The sequence below is a fragment of the Athene noctua genome, chromosome 16 (assembly GCF_965140245.1).
Source record: "Athene noctua chromosome 16, bAthNoc1.hap1.1, whole genome shotgun sequence".
NCBI lineage: Eukaryota > Metazoa > Chordata > Aves > Strigiformes > Strigidae > Athene > Athene noctua.
The window spans coordinates 15,591,993-15,613,920 of record NC_134052.1 but is presented as its reverse complement, the minus strand read 5'-3'; the positions used below and the strand labels follow the sequence as shown (position 1 = coordinate 15,613,920).

The following is a 21,928-nucleotide window of genomic DNA, read 5'->3' as shown; positions in this document are numbered from 1 at the left end:
TCCTGGGAGATTTAGGGCTGCAGATATCTCCTGAGCATCCCCGGGAAGGGCTGGAGGGGCTAAACCCACGGCGCAGGTCCAGGCGTGGGAAGAGTCAGAAGAGCAGCGAGTTAAAATAACAGTCTCTTATTTTATTACCAGCAGAGGAGCAGGTGGGTGGCGGGTGGGCGCCCGGCCAGGGGGGCCACCACGACCTGCCTCCACATCCCTGCCAGCTGCGATGCCCCAGGAGCTTTGGGGTGCTGCCGTTTTGGGACCCCCCTGGCCCCACAGCCCTGCCCTCATCACGGGAGGGGGGGATGTGGAGAGGTGACAGCGTCCACCCTGCCCCTAAATCCTCGATTGTTCCTTACCTGCCCGCATGAGTGGTCTGTGGCTCTGGACAGGGGGGGGTTGGGTGTGTGTGGGGGTGTAACAGTAAATGTTGCTTCACCCTAATGATGAGCTGGGTCATCGGGAGGGTGCCTGGGCTGGGTGGCACCATCGCCAGCCCCTGGGCAGGAGGTTGGGACCAACATTTCTAACACCTGGAGGAGAAGAGCTCTGCAAAGAGCTGGTGGGGGCACAGAGGGCGCGGGAGGGAGCACGGCTGGACACGGAGGCTGGGGGGAGGACACACCTGACCCCCAGGAACCCCCAGCCTCACCCCGGGGCAGCACCCAGCACTGCCCGGCAGCATCCCCGCCTGCTCCCCCCCACCCCTGCTCCGGCCGCCCCGTCTGCCGGCAAACGAGGACGGATGAAGGACGAGCTCCTGGCAGAGCTTCCTCAGGGCCGCAGCACCCTCCCAGCGCATCCACCCTGCCTCTGCGCCCGGATTTTCCAGCTCCGATGACTCAGCTCCCTTTTTAACTCACCGAGTGGAGCCGAGTGCTGGTGGCTTGGCCCCGCTTTTAATTTTTTTTATTATTTTTGGCGGGTTGGGTCGTTTTATTTGCTACTGATAACGTTACCTCCTAGGACGCTGGAAGACAGCCCAGTCTGAAGAGAAAACTAAAGCTCCCTAAATAAGCTCCGAGGTGTGGACAAGCCACTGGGTGCTGGGATGTCGCCCATGTGCATAAGGCTTCACCTTCCTGTGCATGGCTCTGAGCCGTCCTGGGAATAACCACACTCGGTTTGTCCACAACGCTGAGCCCTGCCTGCTGTCGCCTCCTTTTTGCCATCTCTTTCCCTGTGAACGCTCAGGCTCAGGTGGGCAAAAGTTTGTCTGTCCCAGCGGATGTTTTGCTAATTTTCTTCCAGCCAAGAGCCACGTTTGCTGGAGGAAACCTCCCATCTCTGCACAGAAATGTGTTCATAAAAAAGGAAGAAGAAGGAGAGAAGCCCCGGAGTGGCTGGGAAGCAGTCTCTTCGTATTCCAAGCGTGCGGTTCAGGTCTCGTATCGGCGGAGCACAGCCCATCCCAGAGGTGCTCGGTTCACAGTGTTGGTGCAATCTGCCAAACAGACGGATCAGCTAGGAGACATTGCCAAAAGAAGCTGGAACAAGGCGGGAGAGGAAGGAATAAACAGCCTGCAGGGCGGTGTGTTCCAGTTCACCCACTGCCGGCCACGGAGAATCTCACCCTTTCCACGCAAAATGCCACTGATGGATTTTGGGCTGTGCACCACAACTTCTCCCTGTGCCCCACAGCCTGTCTCTGTGCACCACAACTCATCCCTGTGCCCCACAAACTCTGCACCACAGCCTGTCCAAGTGCACCGCAACCTGTGCACCACAAATACCAGAAAGTACCAGCACATGGCCAGCAGGGACAGGGAAGGGATCTGAGCCCTGTGCTGGGCACTGGGGAGGCCGCCCCTCGATTCCTGGGTTCAGTGTTGGGCCCCTCGCCCCAAAAAGGCCATTGAATGACTCGAGCGTGGCCAGAGAAGGGCAACGGAGCTGGGGCAGGGTCTGGAGCACAGGTCTGCTGGGGAGCGGCTGGGGGAACTGGGGGGGTTCAGTCTGGAGAAGAGGAGGCTGAGGGGAGACCTCCTGGCCCTCTGCAACTCCCTGCCAGGAGGGGGCAGAGAGGGGGGATGAGTCTCTGGAGCCAAGGCCCCAGCGCCAGGCCCCGAGGGAATGGCCTCAAGCTGCCCAGGGCAGGGTCAGGCTGGCTCTGAGGAAGGATTTCTGTGCAGAAGGGGCTGTTGGGCGTTGGAATGGGCTGCCCAGGGCAGGGGGGAGTCCCCGGGATCCCTGGGGGGGTTGAAGAGTCGGGCTGAGCCAGCGCTGAGGGATCTGGGGGAGTTGGGAAGGGTCAGGGGGAGGGTCATGGTTGGGCTGGAGGAGCTTCAGGGGCTTTTCCAACCCAGATGGTTCTGGGATTCTGTGAAAACCTGTGCACCTCATCCCCTCCTGTGCACCCCAACCCGTGCTCTGCACCCCACCCCAGCCATGGTGGGGGCTACATTTGCCCCAGTGACGTGCAGGGGGGTGCCTCTGGCTTTGGCAGCCCCTCAGCCACCTCTCTGCTCACCCGGCCGGCTGCAGGAAGGGCAAAACCCCCCCAGGGTTGGGGCTTTGGGGCTTCTCTCCCCGCTCAGCCTCTCGCCGGCCCTACCTTGGCTGAGAAGCTGCAGGTTTCGGACCTCCTCGCGCACCTGGAGCTGCAGGACCTGCTGCAGGACCTCCTGCCGCTGCGCCTCGGGAGCGATGCCCATGCGCTGCAGCTTCTCCCCGTTCAGCCGCAGCAGTGCCCGACCTGCAAACACGGCGTTGCTCAGTGCCCGGCGTGGCAGGGACACCGTGGAAGCGCAACTCAAACGGGAGCCCATCTTCACGTGGGGACAAGGAAGGGGAAAAGGAAGAAATCCTAAAATGCTCTTTCACCACCTGGACCCACAGGGATGGAGGAGGCTCTGAGGTGGCCCCGTTTTTGGGGAGCAGCGGGTGGCAGCTTGAGGTCCCCAGCCTCAGGACAGGAAGGTCCTGGCTCCAGCCATCACGTAACCCATCCCCGCAGGCAGGAGCTTTCCATTTCTCCACTCTACCTCCTGCATCAGGAGATTTTTTTCCGAGCTCACGGTCCCCGCGCAGGCTGCCCATCCCCGAGGAATGGGGGTACCCATCAAAACACATTAGTGTCGCCGCCACTGTCCCCAGCAAGCCACTCTCCTCCAGTCCGGGGGCTATTAGACGAGGGATTTACAACCAGCTTTTGTCCTTGTTTCCCAGCGTACATTTGCTAATGCTGCCTTTGTTTCCCATGCAAGGGCTGGCTGAGCTCTTGCATTAGGGCTTTGCATCCCTCCCGGGCAGGTCCAGCGCTCCCTTCCCCGCTCCCTTCTCCTGGCCCTGGCCACGCAAACGTCACGGTCAGAGCGGGACGATGCTCATACGTAGAGGTCAAAGCCTCTGTCCCCGAGGGGCAAAGGGGAGGGAGCAAGTCCTAGAGGTAAGTGTCCTCCAAGAACTTGGCTGAGAGTTGGATTCGGACCTGGACAAACACCAGAAGACCAACTTGGACTCCAGCTGGTCAGAGATCTTTCCTCCTTCGGGAAAAATTTCAGTATTTAAAATATTCTTATTAGATTAATCTAGGCGAGAAGACTCATCCCCATTTTATAAACCACAATCTCCCCTGTGCTCACTGTAAACTACCTCCAGCCTGTCCCGGAGCTCCCCCCAGTGCCGGATTCCTCCTGCCCAGCCTGGTGGGTGTCCCCATGCCGGGTGCCGTGGGGCAGCTCTCACCCTGGCTGTGTCTCCATGGATAGAGGGGGCAGAAATGGGGGGTACATCTGTCTTCCAAACCACAAACCTCCAAACAGCTATTTCTCAGGAGCACGTGCTAATGGCAATTAGTACCGATGAGTAAGCGGCGGTGTTGACTGTACCTGTGATGGCGTGGTGGGAGAACGCCTCCACGTAGATGAGATAATTATGTGGGCAGTGTTTCTTCAGCCATTTGCACACATCCTGCTGGGTCCAGAGCACCACCGGCTTAGCCAGGCTGCCCAGCGTGGGGCTGGTGTGGTAGATGCCATAGTGGTCACAGGCACGGCCCTGGGGGGAGCAGGAGGAGACCGGGTTAGTGACATTCGGCCCCACGAAGTGGAAAATGTCTCGGCCAGGACTGGCTCTGAGGAAGGATTTCTGTGCAGAAGGGGCTGTTGGGCGTTGGAATGGGCTGCCCAGGGCAGGGGGGAGTCCCTGGGATCCCTGGAGGGGTTGAAGAGTCGGGCTGAGCCAGCGCTGAGGGATCTGGGGGAGTTGGGAAGGGTCAGGGGGAGGGTCATGGTTGGGCTGGAGGAGCTTCAAGGGCTTTTCCAACTCAGATGATTCGGTGACTCTGTCAGCCCACGGGGATGGGGAGGTGCTGAGCAGTGTCAGCAGATTTTGGCTTTGTACCCTCTGGAGTCCCTGCGCTCGTCCCGAAATAGCAGCAGAAGAAGAACCGGTGAGGGAGGTGGGGGGAGAGGAGAGGTGAGGGTCCTGCCCTACATAGACCCCACACCGGCGGGCTCCCCAGCCCTCCTCCTGCAGGCAGGAGCCCCCTCCCTCTCCCCTAGCATCTCCCAGCCCAGCAGAGCATCGCACAAGCTCAGGAGGTTCTGGGGGTCCCCAGGGTCCCCCTCTCACCAGGCACAGAAAGGTGCTTGCTGGCAGCTCAGTGGGGATGGAGCCAGCAAGGTCCTGGGGGGACAGCAGGTACCAGGAGAAGTGTTGTCCCGCCTGAGATGGGGCTTGTCTGCCAGCATCCCTCCCTCCCCTCCCTCCCTGCTGCGGTGGTCGGTCTCCCCCCAAGCCGCCCGGTATCTCCATTTCCTCTCCCACATCACGGTGACTCCAGCCTTGCGTTGCCACCTGCATTTACCCCAGTACGGAGCAAATCAAAGACCTTGGTGTGTAACAGCCCTGGGATGCAGAAATTCACCTTTTCTGGTTTTAGCACCCGGGGGGACTGGTGAACTCTCCACTGCTGGCGATGCTGATTCTTCAGCCACGAGCAGCACCAGCAAACATCGCTTAGGTCCCTGTGCCTGAGCTGCTGGGACTGTCCTGGGCTGGACTACAGGCAGGTGGAGATGGAAAAAAGTTCCCTGATGTGATGCCCACGGCAGGAGGGGGCTGGATTGCCAGGGACCCTGCCAGCACAGCCCTCACCCACGGCCAGGACATGGCAGGGCAAGGCCGAGGCAGCAGCAGGAAGGTGTTGGCCTGGGAGAGGTCAACATTGCTCGGACCATGGTATGGCAATGTCGACCTTCGCGCACAAGCATTGACTAATTAAGCATGCCCGATAGAGGAGCAGAGATAATTGGTGTAACGGGGACTCCAGACCTGCCACAGTTACTGACACTGATGACACGTCCCTGAGGGATGTCAAAGAGGAGGTGGCGGGGGGCAGAGGGGTCTGGGACATCTCCCCTGGCCCTGTGCTGGGCTCTGCTCACCCCTCAGAGCCCAGCCAGCCTGGCAGGGGCTGCTGATGCATCCAGGTGAGAATTTGGGCTTGGAAAGGGATTTTTCCTCAAGCAGAGCTTGCCTGCAGCAGCTGGGGACATTCAAGCAAGAGGGATGAAGGCAAAGTTGGGAGGCTGTTCGTTAATAACCAAGGAGTCCCTCTCCAAAGCAGATGGAAAATGCGATAGGCAATGTGCACAGGTTGGTTTCCCAGCCAACCCAACCTCCACATTTGGGGGGACCCCTGGCAGCTGCCTTCCCCCCGCTCCCTCTCCAGTCACAATCCCAGGAGCCGCTTGCCCGCGGGAGCAGCCCCAGCCTGCGCCGGCCGCTTGGCTCCTTCACACTCGGCTGAGCGTGCTGGAGAGCGTGCGTGGGGAGGAGGAGGAGGAGATTTATTCTGGATGCACTAACGAGTGATGATGAGAAGCAGAGGGGCCGGGGGAAATAACAGCGAGCTTCCCATGAGCTTCCCGTGAGCTTCCCGTGAGCTTCCCGTGAGCTTCCCATGAGCTTCCTGCATCTATTATCCAACTAACCCTCCAAGGCACGGGGGAAGAGGTGACAAACAACCTGAAATTTCCCTGGGCACGCTCGTGTCTGCAAACACTTCCCCCATCAGACACAGCCCGGCTCTAGGGACCCATCTCAGCATCCCTAAACCCTGCGCCGCTGGCTCGGGGTGCATCACCCACCGTGGCAAGCAGAGCTCCCCCCCCACTGGCAGGTCCCCGGGTGGGCAGGGGAGGTGTAATGAATCACAGGCTCGTTTTCCAGCCGGTTGAGCTGCGCTGTCTCTCTGATAAACCCTCAGCCGTGAATATCAAGCACCGGTGTTGAGGAAAGAGGGCTGGAGGGCTCCGGGGCTGCTCCTGGGGGAAGGCAGGAGGTGGCTGGGGGGGGGAGACGGATGGTAGGAGCCCTCCCCTGGGAGCTGCAAGTAGAGACTTGCCTCACCTCCTTTTTCTTGGGCATTTTTCCTTGCTTATGGCAAAATTAAAGCCTTTCTCCCGGCCAAATCCCTCTGCAAGGCACATAGAGGCAGACGGGGGAGAGCCATGCTGAAGGCAGCTGGCACCCAGAGAGCGGCTGGCGTGTCCCTGTGCAGGCAGCGTTGTGCAGGCAGCGTTGTGCAGGCAGCGCTCTCCCCATGCTTTTTGCAGAGGTGTAAGAGGAAAGGAGCCACCCTGATGCCTGGAGGGGTGACGGGGACGGTGCCACCAGGACACTGCTGGGAGCAGCACAGGGGGACGGTGGGACTGGACCCTCCTCCCCTCTGATGCTGAACCAGCCAGGCCCTTAAGATGCAAAAGCATCTCCATGTTGGAGGCTGGAAGCTGGGCAGTTTTAATTTCCCCCATTTTCTTTCCAGCGGTCACCGGCTGGATGTGCTGCCTCTGAATGCCACTCCCGGGGCGTTACGAAGGGGCTGGGAAGCACCAGGAGCTGCTCACTGGGGAGATGCTCCTTCCCACGGCTGTGCAGAGGGAGGGCAGCAGGCCAACGGCTGGAAACCTTTGGCTCACACCCTCCTCAGTGCAAGAAAGTTCAGAATTTTAGAAGGAGAATGACCCAAACCTGGCTAAGAGACATACCCAAGCGCTCAGGGATTTTAAGGTGTTAATAATAAGGAATTTGGTTCTGGCACATTTATATTAAGTCCCAGCTCCAGGTGAGGAGTGGAGGTGGTGTACAGAGCTCACCCCAGCACAGCCCCCAGCCTGATGATAATGCTTAAATTATTATATTTATATATATTACTATAATTAAATGCCAAATAATCACAAGGACTTTCAGTAAAACGGGATCTGAAGGCCTGATCCTGCAGAAAAAAGAGAAATGCTCCAGCAGGCAATTGATGGGATGGGGGACACGAGGAGCCACGTTGTCCTGGGCAGCCCCAGGGTGCGGGCCGGGGGGTGTGGAGGGGCCCGGCGGGTACCTGTGAGCCCTCGGTGCCCGGTTGCCGCAGGAGCTTGACGGTGCGGCCGCCGTCGGGCCGCTGGCTCCGGCCGTCGTGCCAGGTGAGGCTGCTGCCCGGGTTCCTCTGCAGGCGGTAGCTGAGGTTTTCGGCCGAGACCGTGTGCTCCAGGAGGCTGCGGCAGAAGCTGAAGTGAGCGGCGGTGGCTGCGGAGGGAAGGAGGGTGAGAGATGGCCACCGTGCCCCTCCACCATGCGCCTGGGCACCCACAAACGCCTCTTCTACCCCACGGGACCTGCCGAGCTCAGCTGTACCCCCCACCGCCAAAATCTGCCTGCTCCTCCCTCCTTCTCTTCCCAATGCCAGGGAGAAAACCTGTCAGCCCACGAACCCGCCGGAGCCGGCAGGCGCCAACGAGATGTTTGCCTACACAAAGCCCTGGCGAGCGACGCTTGTTTTGACACCCGCCTGCCGAGCAGACGTGGGGACCCCGCAACTGATCTTCCCGGCGGGGTTATAACCTCCCGCCGGGAGGGGGCAAAGGGGAAGAGCCACTTTCCATGGGCCAGGCTGACATTAAACTGCCACCAACCGAGGGGTGGGCAGCAGGTAAACCCCACCCTGGGCAGCCGGATGGAAAAGGGGATGCAGGTTGGTGTCCCCTCCCCAGCACAGACCACAGCTGCTGTCAAACACACACCATCCCATCCCTGTCAACCCCCAAAGAGCCATTTACCCACAAGGAGTAGTTTTTGTCCCCCACCCTTTGTGTTTTAATAAGCTGAGGGTCCTGGGGTTGCAATGAGGATGCAAAGCTTGTTTTTAGGGGGGCTGAAGGGACACGGCTGCTGTGGGAGGGGGACACGTGGGTATTATTAGGGGCTCATGTGCTCATCTATGCGGGATAAAAGCCAGACGGCTCGATATAAGCAGCGCTGATCCATAGGAGCAAAGACCAGAGCATCCCCCAGCTCACCCGCTCCCACCACAGCAAATGGGCAAGTTGTGAAACCCCCGAAAGGAGAGCAGCGCCCGAAGGAAATCCGCCTCTGGGGACACCCCACCCCGCGGGAGCTGGAGAAAACCTGCTGCAGCTCATTGTCATCGTTAGTGGGTTTGAAGAGGGAAGAGGTTGTGACGAGGTCTCTCGAGGATGCCTTCATGTAAGAGGAGAGCGACTGGCCAAAAGGAGTCAAAATGGAGCAGGAAATGGTTGTCAATGTGTCTGTGTGTCCCAGGTTATCCAGACCACATCACACCACCTTAAACACACCCAGCGACAAGCGCTGCCATGGGGAAACTGAGGCAGGGGACCTGCCCCACGGCTGGGAAAGCGAGGGGGTTTATGGAAAACACGCTGATCCATGGAGGGGCTCAGTGTCGAGCAGGGGCAGGGCTGGCGGTGGGTGTCTCTGTGCCCGTCTCGGGTGATGGGGACGTCTCCGATGGCTTCCGACAGTCTCAGACACCCAGTGGGCGAGGGGTGTGCTTCCTCCAGCCGAGGATGCCTGGGGTACCCCTGGCACCCCGAGAGCCCAGCCCTGCCACAGCCGTGCTGGGCTACCCCGAGCTGAAAACGGTCCGTCCCGCCGGGCGCGGGGGGCAGATACGGACCCGGCCGGTGTGGAGGGGCTGTGCAGAGCTGTGTCCTACGGCTGGGCCGGGGCTTCCCCAGGGCTCGCGGCGGGGAAGGGGGCTCTGGCCATCATCAGGACCTGTATCCATGGGGGCTACAGAGCATCTGCCAGCAGCAGCAGGATGGGGGCATCTACGTGCCCCCAGCAAACGCGGCCGGAGGCAAGTGAGCCCGAGTGAGAGCAGATGGGAGAGGGGGGAAAGAGGAAGGGAAAAACAAGCCAAGAAGAAAGGCAGGGCTGAGAATGCTGGCAGCACCACTCCAGTCAGGAGCAGGCAGCTGCTGCCCTGGACCCCAGAGCCCCCCCGGCAGCTCCCCTGCAGCCTCCCGCTCCCCCAGTCCGGCCCTTGGGTCCCAACTTTCCCATCGCCCGGCAGCACTCGACACGGGTGAGGGCGAGCGAGGGCACGCGGGAGCGTTCCGGACACGGGGGTGGCCTCGGACACGGGCTCTCCTCTCCTTCCCGTGCCCTGCTCAGGAACAACCACAGCATCGCCACGAGCACCCGGCTGCCCTCCATCCCCTCCGCTCCTCTTTCTGCCGAGCCAGAGGCTGTGCCTGCCAGCCCCCCAGCTTCACCCCAACGCTGCTGGCCCCACAGCCCCCCGGCCGTGCCCTGCAGCCCCCCCTCACCTGGCTCGGGTGGTCCCTGCGAGCTGCGGATGGTGGAGATGCAGCAGAGGGATGGCCGGCCCTGCTGCATCTCGGCGGGAGGAGGGATGCGTGCGAGCGCTCGGCAGCACCGGCTGTCACCAGCGCGGCTCCATCCCTGCCTCCTCTCATACCTCGTCCACACCTGACTGACTCCCCCGATCGCCTCCCTCCTGCTGCTAATAAATGGTGGCCGCACGCTCACCCTGGCTCCGGCGCTGGGCAGCCCCCAGCCGGCCTCACTCGGGAGGAGGGGGTGAATTACACCCCCTCCCTGCTGCCCTGGGGGTGTTTGATCCGGAAAGATGCTCAGCGTTTTCCTCGCGTGCTCCCGCCTAATCCCGCGGCAGGGCCAGCTGGCACCAGGATGGACACAAAGCCCGGGGGGCTGCTGTGGGGGGGACACATCACCCTGCGATGGACACACCACCCTGGGGCTGAGCGGAGCCGTGGCAGCACCGGGGTCACGGGTGGTTTGGGGCATTTGGGGTGCAGGAGGAAAAGATAAGAGGGAGCGTGGTGCTGAGCATCCTTCCCGGGCAGGGGCTGCGGGGCTCGGCATGGCCTGTGCCCACACCCGGGCCAAGCCAGCGTGGTCACGGCCGTGTCTGGGGTCTGGGCAGAGTTGGGGTGTCCATGCTGAACCTTGAAACGGGGCTGCAGGAGCCTCCCGGCCGGCCGAGCCCCAGCTGGAGCAGAGAGACGAGAGCTTGGCTCTGGTCCCCCAACAGCCACCGTGCCCCCATCTTACTGGGTCCCCACAAGCCAGCCCATGGCCTGGCAGCCCCGTGCGATGGACACCCCACCGCCTGCTCGCGGGCTGGGGAGTCGCTGCCGGCTTGTTTTCTCTTGGTGGCTCTTTGGTGCGTTTTGGGCACCTCTCCAGCCACAGGGCAAGTGGTGGGGGGAGGCCAGTGGCCAGGTCACCGCAGGGAGACCAGCAGCTGCCTGTCCCGGGTGCTGGGATGGGGTCTGCGGCAGCAGCAGGGCCAGACACGGCTCCCTCCGCTCGCCCGGCACGCCGCCACTCCTTTTCCTTCTCCAGACACTTTTATAGCTGGTGAAACGTGAGCGTTGGAGAGGCTCAGAGCAGCAGCAGTCACTGCCGAGGAGAGGGACAGGGAAACCTCCCGGGGATGGAGGCCTCAGGGCAGGACGTGGCAGAACACGCCGGCAAAAACATCCCAGGGTCAGTGCCAAGGTTGGGCATGGGGGGACTGTGACCAGCAAACCCCCTTCGAGCTGAGTTTCCTGCTCGTGAGGGTCCAGCACCTGCCCCGGGGGCAGCAGCAGGCAGCCAAGGAGCAGGAGGAGCAGGCAGGGGTGCAGGGAGGGGAGCCCAGTCCCTGGACAGGCAACACGCTGCCTGCATCCAGCTCCCTCCTCTGCCACCGCTGCCCCGCGTGGCCTCGGGGACGTCCCTGCATCTTTCCACACATGCGGGTGTTCCAGAGACCTGCCCTCCCGCTGGGGACGTGTCTGCGGGCAGCTGCTGCGGGGGACAGCCAGGCTTCCCGGGGTCAGTCAGGCTTCCTGGGATTAACGACGGGCCCTGGGAGAAGCTTGGAACAAGATTTGCAAGGAATAAAATCCCTTTGTCGGTTTGCCCGGCACCAAATGGGGCGAGAGATTTGCCTGCAGTTGGAGAAGGATTCGCGGGGGGGCTGGTTGTCCCTCTCGTCTTCCTCCAGGCAGGTGAAGGGTGGATGAGACCAGAGCTCTCCTAGGACGGGGAATCCACGCTGCTTTGCGAGGGACTCATCTCGCTTTCAGCGGCGGCTGCGCCAGCCCCGAGCCCGCCTGGCATCGCCGTTGCCCTGGTCCCCTCCGCCTCTTCCACGTGGCTTCACCCCGGTGCAGGGCAGAGCTGCTGCTTGCGCTGGCGGAGCCCCCAGGGGGGTGGCGATGCTCGCTGGGACCCCCAAGGCACTTTGAAGCCGTACCCCTACGACGTCCTTACGGACCAGATACTACCCCGAGCCATTCCCTAAGACCTGCTGGCCCCGAGGAGGACGAGACCCCATTCAGAGAGGACTGACACCCCCTCAAGCCTCTCCAGATCCCCCCAGAGTCGTACCTGGGCCAGGCCCGGGGTTCCGGGAGCATCACCCCAGCGCTCCCCTCCGAATTCTCCGCTCGCGGAGGGGAGCTGGGAGCCCTGCGCAGGGACGGAGCTCAGGCCGGCGGCTGCTCACCGCTGGTGCCTCCCGAGGAAGGAGGAGGAAGGGAACAAAAGGCAGATGCCCTTTCCATCCTCCCCGTGCCCTGGGTGCACATCGGGGGGCGTGCATGGGTGCTGCCTGCCTGCCTGCACGGAGGGACAGGCAGCCCTGAGCCAGGGGACCCTGCGGTGCAGCCTTTGGGGGGACTGTGCGTGGGTTTTTGGGGTGTCTGTGCTCCTGAGCCCTCCGTGGGTGCTGCCAGGAGGTCCCCGCGCATCCCAGGACAGGGGAATCTCTGTCGGGTTGGGCACCCAAAAGCGTGTGGGGTGAGGGAAGCAGGCAGGACCTCGGGGGGGCTCTGGGCAGCGTCTCCTGGCAGGAGGCAGGGACAGTCCTGCCTGCAGCGAGCCCCCTCCCACCTTGACAGGCTCTTCCCGGGGGTCCTGCCCGGCTCCAGCACCCCCAGGCCTGCCCTGCCCTCACATTTGCACACCCCTCCCTCGCTCCAGCCAAATTTCGCAGCCCTTTTCACTGACACCCCATAATTTTGGGGGGGTAGGGGATGGAGACAGACCATCCCCGGGATGCTGAGGGCAGCAAAGGGGGGATGTGAGGAGGGGGAGACCCCCGGGATGGAGGGGGCAGCACGATGGGGGGGGGTGTGATGTAAGAAAGGGGAGACCCCGGGATGGAGGGGCAACACCGGGGGAGAGGGGGGTATGTAAGGAGGGGGAGACCCCCGCGCTGGAGGGGGCAGCACCGGGGAGGGATGGAGGGCGGGCAGATCCCCGGGATGGAAGGGGCAGCACCGGGGGGGGATGTAAGGAGGGGGAGAGCCCCGGGATGGAGGGGGCAGCCCCCCAGGGACGTGCCGGCCGCGTTCGGGGCTGGGGGAGGCGCGTCCCGCCGTGCACCTGAGCCCACCCCCACCCGTGCCCGGTACCTTCCATGTCCTTGGGCCGCCCGCAGCTCATCCTCCGCGCAGCGGGGCCGCGCTCAGGCGGGGACGGAGCCCCGCGACCCCCCCCCAGCGCCGCCGCCGGCACCGGGCGCTCCCGGCCCGCCCCGCCCCGCCCCGGTGTCCGCGCCGGGGGCGGCGCCGCGCTCCGCTACCCCCGGGCGCTCCGCCCCGTGCTGCCGCCCTCTCCCTTCCCCAGGGTGCCCCAGCATCCCCCCGATCCCTGCCCGGGGACCACCGGGCATCATCCCCCCCCGATCCCTGCCCGGGGACCACCGGGCATCATCCCCCCCCGGTCCCTGCCCGGGGACCACCGGGCATCATCCCCCCCCGATCCCTGCCCGGGGACCACCGGGCATCATCCCCTCCTGGATCCTTGCCCAGAGACCACTGGGCTCTACCCCCTCTCCCTGGATTCCCTCCTGGAGACCACCAGGCATCACCCCCCGCCCTGGATCCCTGCCTGGAGACCACTGGACATCAACCCCCCCCCGATCCTTCCCCAGCCGGGGGGGCAGGTCCCGGGGACACCAGGGTGCAGCGGGCACCGTGCACAGGTTTTGGTCATGTTTGCTCTGGGCACAGGGCAGAAAACAACACCTGGTTGTTCCCTCCTCCCCAAATTTCCCTTCTCCCCCTGACCTGCAGCGCCCCGGATGGGTGCCACGGGCTGGGTGCTCATCCCCCAGTGTGTAACATGGGTGCTGGTGGGCGGCCTCAGCAGGACTGGGCACCCACCAAACCTCACTGGAGCACGGTGTGCCAGCACGGAGCGGCACGGCGTTGCCAGCACCCGTCACTCCCCGGGGTGGCAACCCCAACAGTATTTTTGGCTACGGCACCTGAGTGCCAGCCAGGGACCGTCACTGCCAGCCCCCGGGACAGGGACATCGCTGGGTGCCCAGGGTGAGGACAAGCGGGTGCCTGTGCCGTGATGCTTCACCTTTGCAGGGTGTTCCCTGTCACAAACCCGCCGCAGCACCGGGCAGCAGCCTCACCCTTGATTTAAGGTGAGAAAAACTCAAGCTTGCGGGATGCTGCTTCCAAACCCACGCTCCCTTCCCAGCGGACAGCTCCGGCAGGGTTAAGCTGGGATCCCAGTTAGTGGGTAGTAGTGACCTTGCATGTGCCCTTGTGCAGGGGATTGTGTGGCTGTTCACGACACTTGTATAGCGACGATGTAAAACCCACCCAGACCCGGGCTACGCAGCTGTGTGTGTGTGTGCAGCCCTTGCAAAAATTAAATTCAGCTCCCCAAATCAATACGAGCTTTCCACGATTTCGGATGCTCGCTCAGGAGCTGCTTCAGGCGGGGCTCAAGCCCCTGACCAGGCTCAGCTCTGCACCCTGAGCCAGCTGGTGCTGGCGTGTGGGTCCATCGGGCCACGACCTGTGTGTGTCCCTCAAAGGTTCTACTGCTAAAATACCCCCAGCCCTGATGCCAGCGATCCTCCTCCTCCTCTTACTGCTGCAAGAGAGCGCTCAGAGCACTGCTGCTCGTTGCAGGCATCCGACTCCATCAAATAAAGAAAGAACCTATTTCCCATTACTCTGAAATTCCCAGTTCTCCCTCAGTCTGTCTACACACGGAGCTTTCAAGCCGTGGCAGAAATCTTCCAAGAGAAATATGGTTAAAGACGGGCCTTGGCAGGAAAAGGCTAACGGCGCTTGAAAAATGTGTGCAGATTACGCCAAGCTGTTATTAAAAATAAGTGCTGCACTGTTTCCAGCCTTTGCTTTCCTTGATTTTTCTGGTAGTAATTGCACTTCTCCAGGAAAGGTTTCATGTGTCCAGGGGAAGGAATTTGCTCCTTCATCATCATTTGCAAACAGGTTCAGTGCCAACCTCGCTTCCTGACGATGCCCGATGACGCTGCAATGGGGTCTGGGTGTGTCGGGACGCCCAGAACACTCACCCGACTGTAATTCCAAAAGATTTTCAGGAAAACCCTGTGACTCAGGGCTGCCCAGGTCCACCACGCCGTGTCCCCACGCATCCCCATGCCTGCTCCACGCTCCAGCCATCCTTGGCTCTTACAGCATCCAGCATCATTCTTGGGGTGTCAAACTCAAACCCTCCCAAGCTGGAGCATCGCTTCACCAGCCCCAGTGACCCTGTCTTGGGTTTTGGTCTGCCTTTGGGTTTTTTTAGGTCTGATTGAGGGTTTTCTGATGTAAAATAACAGGAGGGAAAAGCCTGTGCATTGAACTTAAACCCAGAATATAGCGCAGGAGGCTCAAAGCACCGGTCAGGGCCCCCTTTCCCCACACACTGGGGGGTGGGACGGGGACAAGCTGGGGACACCAGCTCCAGCGAGCCCCAGACCTGCAGGTTTCCCCTCCGTGTGTGCATGGATTTGCGTAGGGAGAGCACCAACATCACCGTGAGCCCCGTCCCTCCCTTCTTCCAGCCTCCGGCGAGGGTGCAAGGATGGGATGATTCAGCGCGTTCGTTTTTCAGAGAATAAAGGAAGTAATTAAACATCAGCTTTCCTCCCGCCGCAGCCCTGCGTGGATGAGAGGGAGAAGATAAAAAGCCTTCAGACGGAAGTTATTTGTCTAAGGAGAAAAGTGGCTAATTTCTCTGTTGCTTTGCTTGTCTGCTCGTTAATGAAAACCTCTCATCAGCAGGAAAAGGGAGCACCCAGCGAGGGGGGAGGAACCGCACCAGCCATCGGTGGCCGGGCAACTGGCTGTCGGTGGCCTTGGGACATCCCATCCCTGTTGGGGTGTCACATTCCCAAAGCCCCCCATGGCATCCAGACTCAGAGTTTGGGGCTGTGGGTGCAGCTGGGTGTCGGGGAGCCCCCCCTCACCGCAGCCCCATGGGCTGGGGACCAGTGCTTGCAAGCCAAACGCCACAGAAGGGTTTTCCCAATTCCCCCCCTGCCCTGAATTTTTGTGCAAAGAGTTTAAAACGAGTTTGTTACGGCACTTCCAGGGAGACAGAATAGAAAACAGCTTCATGCCTGAAGCCTCCTGCCTGGCAAGGGGTGATGGATGGTGCTTAGCTCGACTGGGCATGGAAATATTTAGTGTTATGAAAATCTCTCCCTGAAAAGAATTTATTTTTGCGCTGATAAGAAAGCACCAAACCTCATTGTTGTGGGTTGCTTCAGGTGGCACTGGAGCTCCGGCTCGCAAAGCCAAGGGGGTGCCCGTGGTCTCTGTTCGTCCCCGGCCATGCAGGACACCCATGTGTGAGGTCTGCACCTTCCCGAGGGTGATGATTTACTGGCAGAGGACGTTGGAGGCATCGCTCCCTGTTTTCTGTTCCCTGGGACACGGAGGGGGGCTTCAGACTGTGGAAGCTCTTTCATTTGGAGGTTTATATAGATATATTTCTAATTGGATTCTGGCACGTCACGGTTATTTTCAAGGCAGCCTGTAATTATTTGAGAGTGTAGCTCAGATCGCCTCCTTTCTCTCAGCACAGAGGGTTTTTTAATATTGTTTCCCGAAATGAAATTGTGAATTTGCAGCGTAATCCAATGAGAGGACACACGCGATGCCATCATCTGCAAGGGCACAGCGAGGCAGCCTGATTCACGTTTCCCAGCTTCGTCATCAATTCACAGCAAGAATAAAAAAGAAAATGCGATGTTTTAATTCTTCCCAGTAAAAAGAAAAAAAAAAAAAAACCACAAATAAATGTTTTAAGAAGTTGCTCTGCGCTCGTGGATATTTTCTGAGCTGGGGAGGTCCTGCTGTATCTCAGCCCACCCCTGCAGATGCTGAGGGTCACGCAGCCGGGCTCAGGGCAGCTCAGGCACCGTCCTGGCACGGCCGAACCTCCCGGCAAACCCGTGGCCGTGGCCGAGGAGGGCGGTCAGATGCTGTTTTCAAGCTTTTTCTCACCCAACTGAAACTTGATGAAATTCCCATTAGCTTTTGTTGTTGTTTTTTGTTTTTTGTTTTTTTTTTTACGTGTCGTAATTTTGGGGGACCAAAATAATTTCATCCAACCCCATCTGCTCCCCATTAGGTAACTGAAGCCCGAGCAGGTCGGATCCTGCCGTCCTCACCAGTGATAACCCCCCAGGCCAGGCACTGCCATCACCCCAGCGCTCCAGTTGTGATTTCAGCGCCCAGAACAGGCACAAATAAAACCCATCATGTAAGCAAAGTTTTCCAGCATCTAGCAGCTAACCAGCATGAGCCAGTTAATGACTGTACCGCGGCCCCGCTACACCTCAGCAGCCTGAAGCTCTTGGTTTTCTCCAAGCCCGATTTCAGGGCTCGCTAGTTGTATTCAGTTGCTTACAGAATCCGATTTATTATTTACATTGCAGGGTACAGCCGGGCTTGAATTGATTTGCCGTGCTCTGATTGCCACTGCATGCTGCGGGGGGGGGGGGTGGATCTGGAAACTGGTTGCACGTGCAGTCAGGCTGCAAAATCAAGGATTCAAATATTAGGGAATACCAGGCTTAAAACTGCCTGGGCATCCTGGTTTTGCTGCCGCCTTCGGTTCATCTCCTGGGATGAAGGAAGAGCTGGTCCTGGGGAGGGCAGCAGGATGGATTAGCTGGTGTCTCCTCGAGGGTTGTGACCCCTGATCAAAGCAGCCCAGGTCCGGGGAACAGGAGGGCACAATGTGATGTTGTTTTTTTGGAAGGAGCAGCGGATGGGAGCACAGAGCAAAAGCGATGGGAAATCCCAGAACTGGGAATACTGGGAGACCTGGTGTTTTGGGGGATGCTTAGCAGGTCTTTGCCCTCACCTTCGCCCTCATCTTCACTGAAACACAGAATCAGAATCATTCAGATTGGAAAAGATCCTTGGGATCCTTGAGTCCAACCATCAATTCACCTTCACCCTCACCTTCACCTTCACCCTCCTTCCTTACACTGCCCATGGTCAGCGCTTGCAAAGCCTCAGGTGGCAGGAAAGAGCAAAAACCCCCCAAACCTGCCCCCATTGCTCTGGGGCAGTGGAGATCAGAGGCAGGAGGGGCTCAGGCAGCTTCCCTGATGGCTGATCCCCTGGAGATGGACCAGCAGGCTGGTGGGCAGGACCCTGGGCACGCTGCCCTTGGCGTGGGGACCCTCCGCACCCACCTCATCCAACTGCCCAAATCACCGGGCACTCTGGGAAACGCTGGCCCATCTCTGAGAGCTCTTGACTTCAGACATCCATGGATTAAAAGGTGGTTTGAAGATGTGCTGTTTGGGCAGCATCATTAGCATGCTGCTGGCAAGCAACCCGCGCCCTTGAGCTTTCTCCCACGTGGGGATTATTCCCAGCACACCTCCAGCTGATGCCAGCTCTGCTCTCTCCATCACCAAGGGTGAGAGCTCCATGTTGAAGACCCTTCAGCAACCTCTGCTAATTGTCTTAGAGATCTAAAATGGCTTCAGGGGAGCTGTTCAAAGGCACCTTGCTCCCGCCCAGCTGTGGTGGGAGCTCGGCACCTGCCCGCTGCCGGCTCCGGCAAAGCTCCCCGCAGTGCGTTGGTGCTCGGCTTGGGTCTCAGAGGGGAGCAGATGCTGCAGATGCGTCCTCAGGGCCGCTCCACATCGTTGCATGGGACTAATTAAAATTTCAGGAAGTATATTTACCTAATGCCGAGTTGATTTCACTAAGTAGGACATCCTGTCTTCAGAGGATTTCACTGCACGGGGTGATAATCAAGTGAGAACAGGCTCCAAAAGTGTTAATTTAGTAGCTGAGCCGACAGGGATTAAAAACAAGCCCCTGTTTTACTCTTTTCTCACACTTCCATGTCTGAAATCCAAGTAATCATCCCATTTGGGACCACAAAGCAGCAGCACCTCCGCCCAGCAAGCGCCGTGCTGGCTGCAGGTGCAAACGTGCCGCTGGCTGCGGGGCCAAATTCAGTCTTTTACCTCCTGAGGCTCAGCCGAGGAGCTTGCACTGCTCTGGGTACCCCCCAGCGTCCCCGGGTACCCCCAGGATGGCCTGTCCCCGTGCATGGCACTGGCACAAGGGCAGGTGATGCTGGCGTGGGGCTGGGTTTCTGCTCTGGGCTTGCAGGCAGGAGTTTTGCAGGCAGGCACCGGGAAATGCTGCTTGGGAATGGGCTCCGCCATCAATCCTGCCCCGCGGATGCACTCTTGCTGCGCTATGTGATATTTAAAAACATGAATTTCCAGCTTTGGGAGAGCCCTGGGGTTTTTTTTCCCGTTGTCCCGGGAGAAGCTGCCGCCGCCTCCGCTCTTGCTGGGGACACAGAGGTGGCTTTGTGTGAACGAAGGGGCCGCAGCGACCCCGCCGCAGCACCCCCAGCCACGGGCTGGGCAGCTCCTCGCTCAGCTCTGGGCCAGATCCTGAGCTCTCTGGTCCCCATCGGGATCAGCAGTAGAAGAGCTCGGCCTCACTCTCCCATCTCAGTGATTATTTTTCACTTTCAAGCCTTGTGAGTGATTACTCGTTTGTCCGTGCTGACGTGCCCAGCATCCCCTGCCTACCTTGGCTTTTCTTAGCAAAGTGTGCAGAAACCGAGCTCGGAAAGCCCCAAACCAGAAGCGAGGTGACTCTCTGCACCCAGGGGAGCGGAGCGACCAGCAGCAGCTGTCGTTGAGTGGCTCCGTTCCTCCGGGGATTTATTCCCCATCCACAAAAACACTGTCGAGGGGGATACGCAGACCCGGCAGCCGGTCCGTGCGGGTGGTGCAGCATATTTGTGCATTTAACAGGTGCCGTTACCTCTTCACCCCTTCAGATTTTGTTGCGCCAGGGAGAAAGCATCTCCTCCTCTCTTCTTGCCCCGTTTCAGCGTGTTTTGGGGGGGCAGAGCGATGCTGGCACCACACACCCCGCAGACTCCCCATCCCTTCGCCTCGCAGCACCGCAGGGACCGACAATCTCTTTCTTGACACCCGCAGCCACTTTGCCGTGACCCGAGGAGGAGCTCAGGGCTTTGTCCCCCGCCTCGCTTCCCACCCCACCACCCCCCGGCTGCATTAATCAGAGTAACTGCTCATTAATAATCCCACGGGTCTTTCAGCCACGTCCCTGCAGTAGCCTGGTGCCAGGGCTCGGGGAGCAAAGGGAGACCCAAGGAGAAAGCCCTGGGGGTGTCCAACGAGCAAGAGCTAGGCTGGCGAGGATGCTCAAGGGCCGGATCCTGAACTGCTCATCCTCGCTGTGCTCCAGCACCGCTGGAGGATCAAACCAGAGCTCCCAGTCAGTGGGATGCGCCGTGGCTTGGGGCCACGCTGGGGCCCAGCTGCTGGCTCTCCTCAGCACTCGCTAGTACATAACAAACCCCGGGTCCGTGCACAGAGATGATTAAAAATCATTTAGGATTGATTTTACTCAACCTATAAATTATTCTGAGTTTTCTCCTTGGTTGGAGCGTGTGTGTGCTGCGAACACGGGCCAGCAGTGGGAGAGGGGAAACCTTCCTGCATATGGAAAGGCTGGATTTGTGCCGGCGTTGTGTAAAGAGAGAAGATTTTACAGCCCTAACACCAGCCCCGTGCTGGGGTCACGCTGCCGCCGTCCCTCACCTCAGCTCCGTTTTTCAGAAAATACCCCCAAAAGTGACATTCCTGCGGCTTCCACAGCCCCAGCGGGGTTTGGGTGCTTCTCTGCTCTCCCCATCGCTGCCACAGCTTCTCTCCTCGGGTCGGGGAGGTTCCTGGTGGCTGCTGCCAGGTGGGATGGGCCCCCCTTTGTCCCCCATCCCATGGCAGGGACAGGGATTTATCCCCCCTCCCAGTGAAAACCCACTGGGTTTCACTCGGTGCTCAGTGACACGGCGTGTGCTGGAGCACAGATGCAGCATAAAATCGCTCTGGGTGTGTAGAGGAGGCCAGACTTGCTGGGCCAGCAAGATCTTTTATTAGCCCCACCATAAAAGCCGCAAGAGCTGGTGAGGGCTGACGGGCCCTTCTTCGGGGGCCAAATCCTGCCCCAGCGGGGAAACGGTGCCCAGCTGCATGGGTGCCTGGAGGGGGTTGCAGAGCCGGCGATGTTGGGGTTCCCTGCAGTGGGGAGCGTTTGCAGAGCAGCCGCCCGGGGCAGCCCCTGTGGGGTTCAGGGGGGTCAGGGGGATCCCCGCACCCCTCCCTGGTGCTGAGGATGCTCCTGTGAGCTTTGCCCTCATTCCAGAGTGCCCGGCCAGGCCAGGGGAGCTGGGACGCTGATCTTCCCCCTCTGCCCCCCCAACTGTTTGGCGAAAGTGATTTTTTTTTTTTTAAGTTTTTTTTTTTTTTCTCCAGCAAAACCCAAAAATAGATTGATGGGAAGCGGCTGGGGGCTGGGTTGCCATTAGCATGCAAAATGGGGCTATTTGTCTTCCCCGCAGCTGGTTTCTGCTCTAAGGTTTTGGAGCGAGGAAACCTGGCAGGGGCTGGCAGGGGGGGGCTGGGAGGGGGCTGCAGGATGGGGACAGCCCCCAGACTGACCCCGGCACCTTCACACCCCTCTCTCTCCCCTTCGCCCTTGTGATCCGTGACCCTGAGCCTCCCCCAGGGACAAGGCCCCTTTGGTTCTCCAGCTGGGCACGGATCTCAGCCGGCTTTGATGAGCGGCAGCGAATTAATCCTGACACCCCCAGTGAGACTGGGCGAGAGAAACCTGCCCGGTGCTGCCAGCTGGGGAAACTGAGGCAGGAGCCCCCCAGGGACATGCTGGGGTCCCCTGGGAGGATGGATGGGGCAGGCAGAGGGGTTCCCCGCACCCCACGGGGATGGATCCCTGCACTCTGTCCTCACGGGGAGCCTCAGCCCCCCCCCGGCATGGCTGTCCCTGCTGCCGCCGCACGAAGGGACGAGCACAAAAAGCAGCTGGTGCTGGCAGAGATAATTCCGCTTGGAAATCGTTAGCGGGCGGGAAGCGGAGGGGAGCGGGGGCAAAGCAAGGCTCACGCGTGCGAGTGCTGGCGGCTTCGTCCAGCTCTGGACCCTGCTGGGTCATTCCTGGCCCCTTTTTTTCCCCTTTTTTCTCCCCAGTCTGGCTGGGGGTTGCTAAATACGGGGCGTCAGCTTCACTCCCCGCAGAGACTCCCTTCCTGGGGGTGTTCTGAGCCATCCTCAACCCGCTTCATTCCTAATAATGACAATAACAGCCATAAATTTTAAATAGCACAGCCTCAGCATCCCCCTCATCCCCCTCATCCCCCTCAGACCCCGCTGCAGGCAGAGCCCCCCCCCGGGCCGAGGAGCCACCGGCGTTACGGCCACACCATCTGCTCCGCTGATCGCAGGCGCAGGACGGGAGGGAGCGCGGGTGTAATT

General features: G+C 60.3%; 1 protein-coding gene across 4 annotated transcripts; it reads right to left on the bottom strand.

Moving 5' to 3' along the window:
- Positions 1-201: 201 nt before the first annotated feature.
- On the bottom strand, positions 202-12,777 carry SAMD10 (sterile alpha motif domain containing 10). Of its 4 annotated transcripts, none has more exons than XM_074920288.1 (5): positions 12,708-12,777; positions 7,337-7,521; positions 3,825-3,993; positions 2,549-2,689; positions 202-1,438 (listed from the first exon to the last, which is right to left on the bottom strand). In XM_074920288.1, the coding sequence occupies exons 1-5, from the start codon at positions 12,736-12,738 to the stop codon at positions 1,374-1,376; spliced, it is 591 nt and encodes a 196-aa protein (XP_074776389.1). In that variant the 5' UTR covers positions 12,739-12,777; the 3' UTR covers positions 202-1,373. The 4 variants fall into 4 exon arrangements, with proteins under 4 accessions (XP_074776389.1, XP_074776390.1, XP_074776388.1 ...); XM_074920289.1 differs by lacking the exon at positions 12,708-12,777 and adding an exon at positions 9,585-9,739 and having other exon boundaries at positions 202-1,481; XM_074920287.1 differs by lacking the exon at positions 12,708-12,777 and adding an exon at positions 9,585-9,739.
- Positions 12,778-21,928: the final 9,151 nt, after the last annotated feature.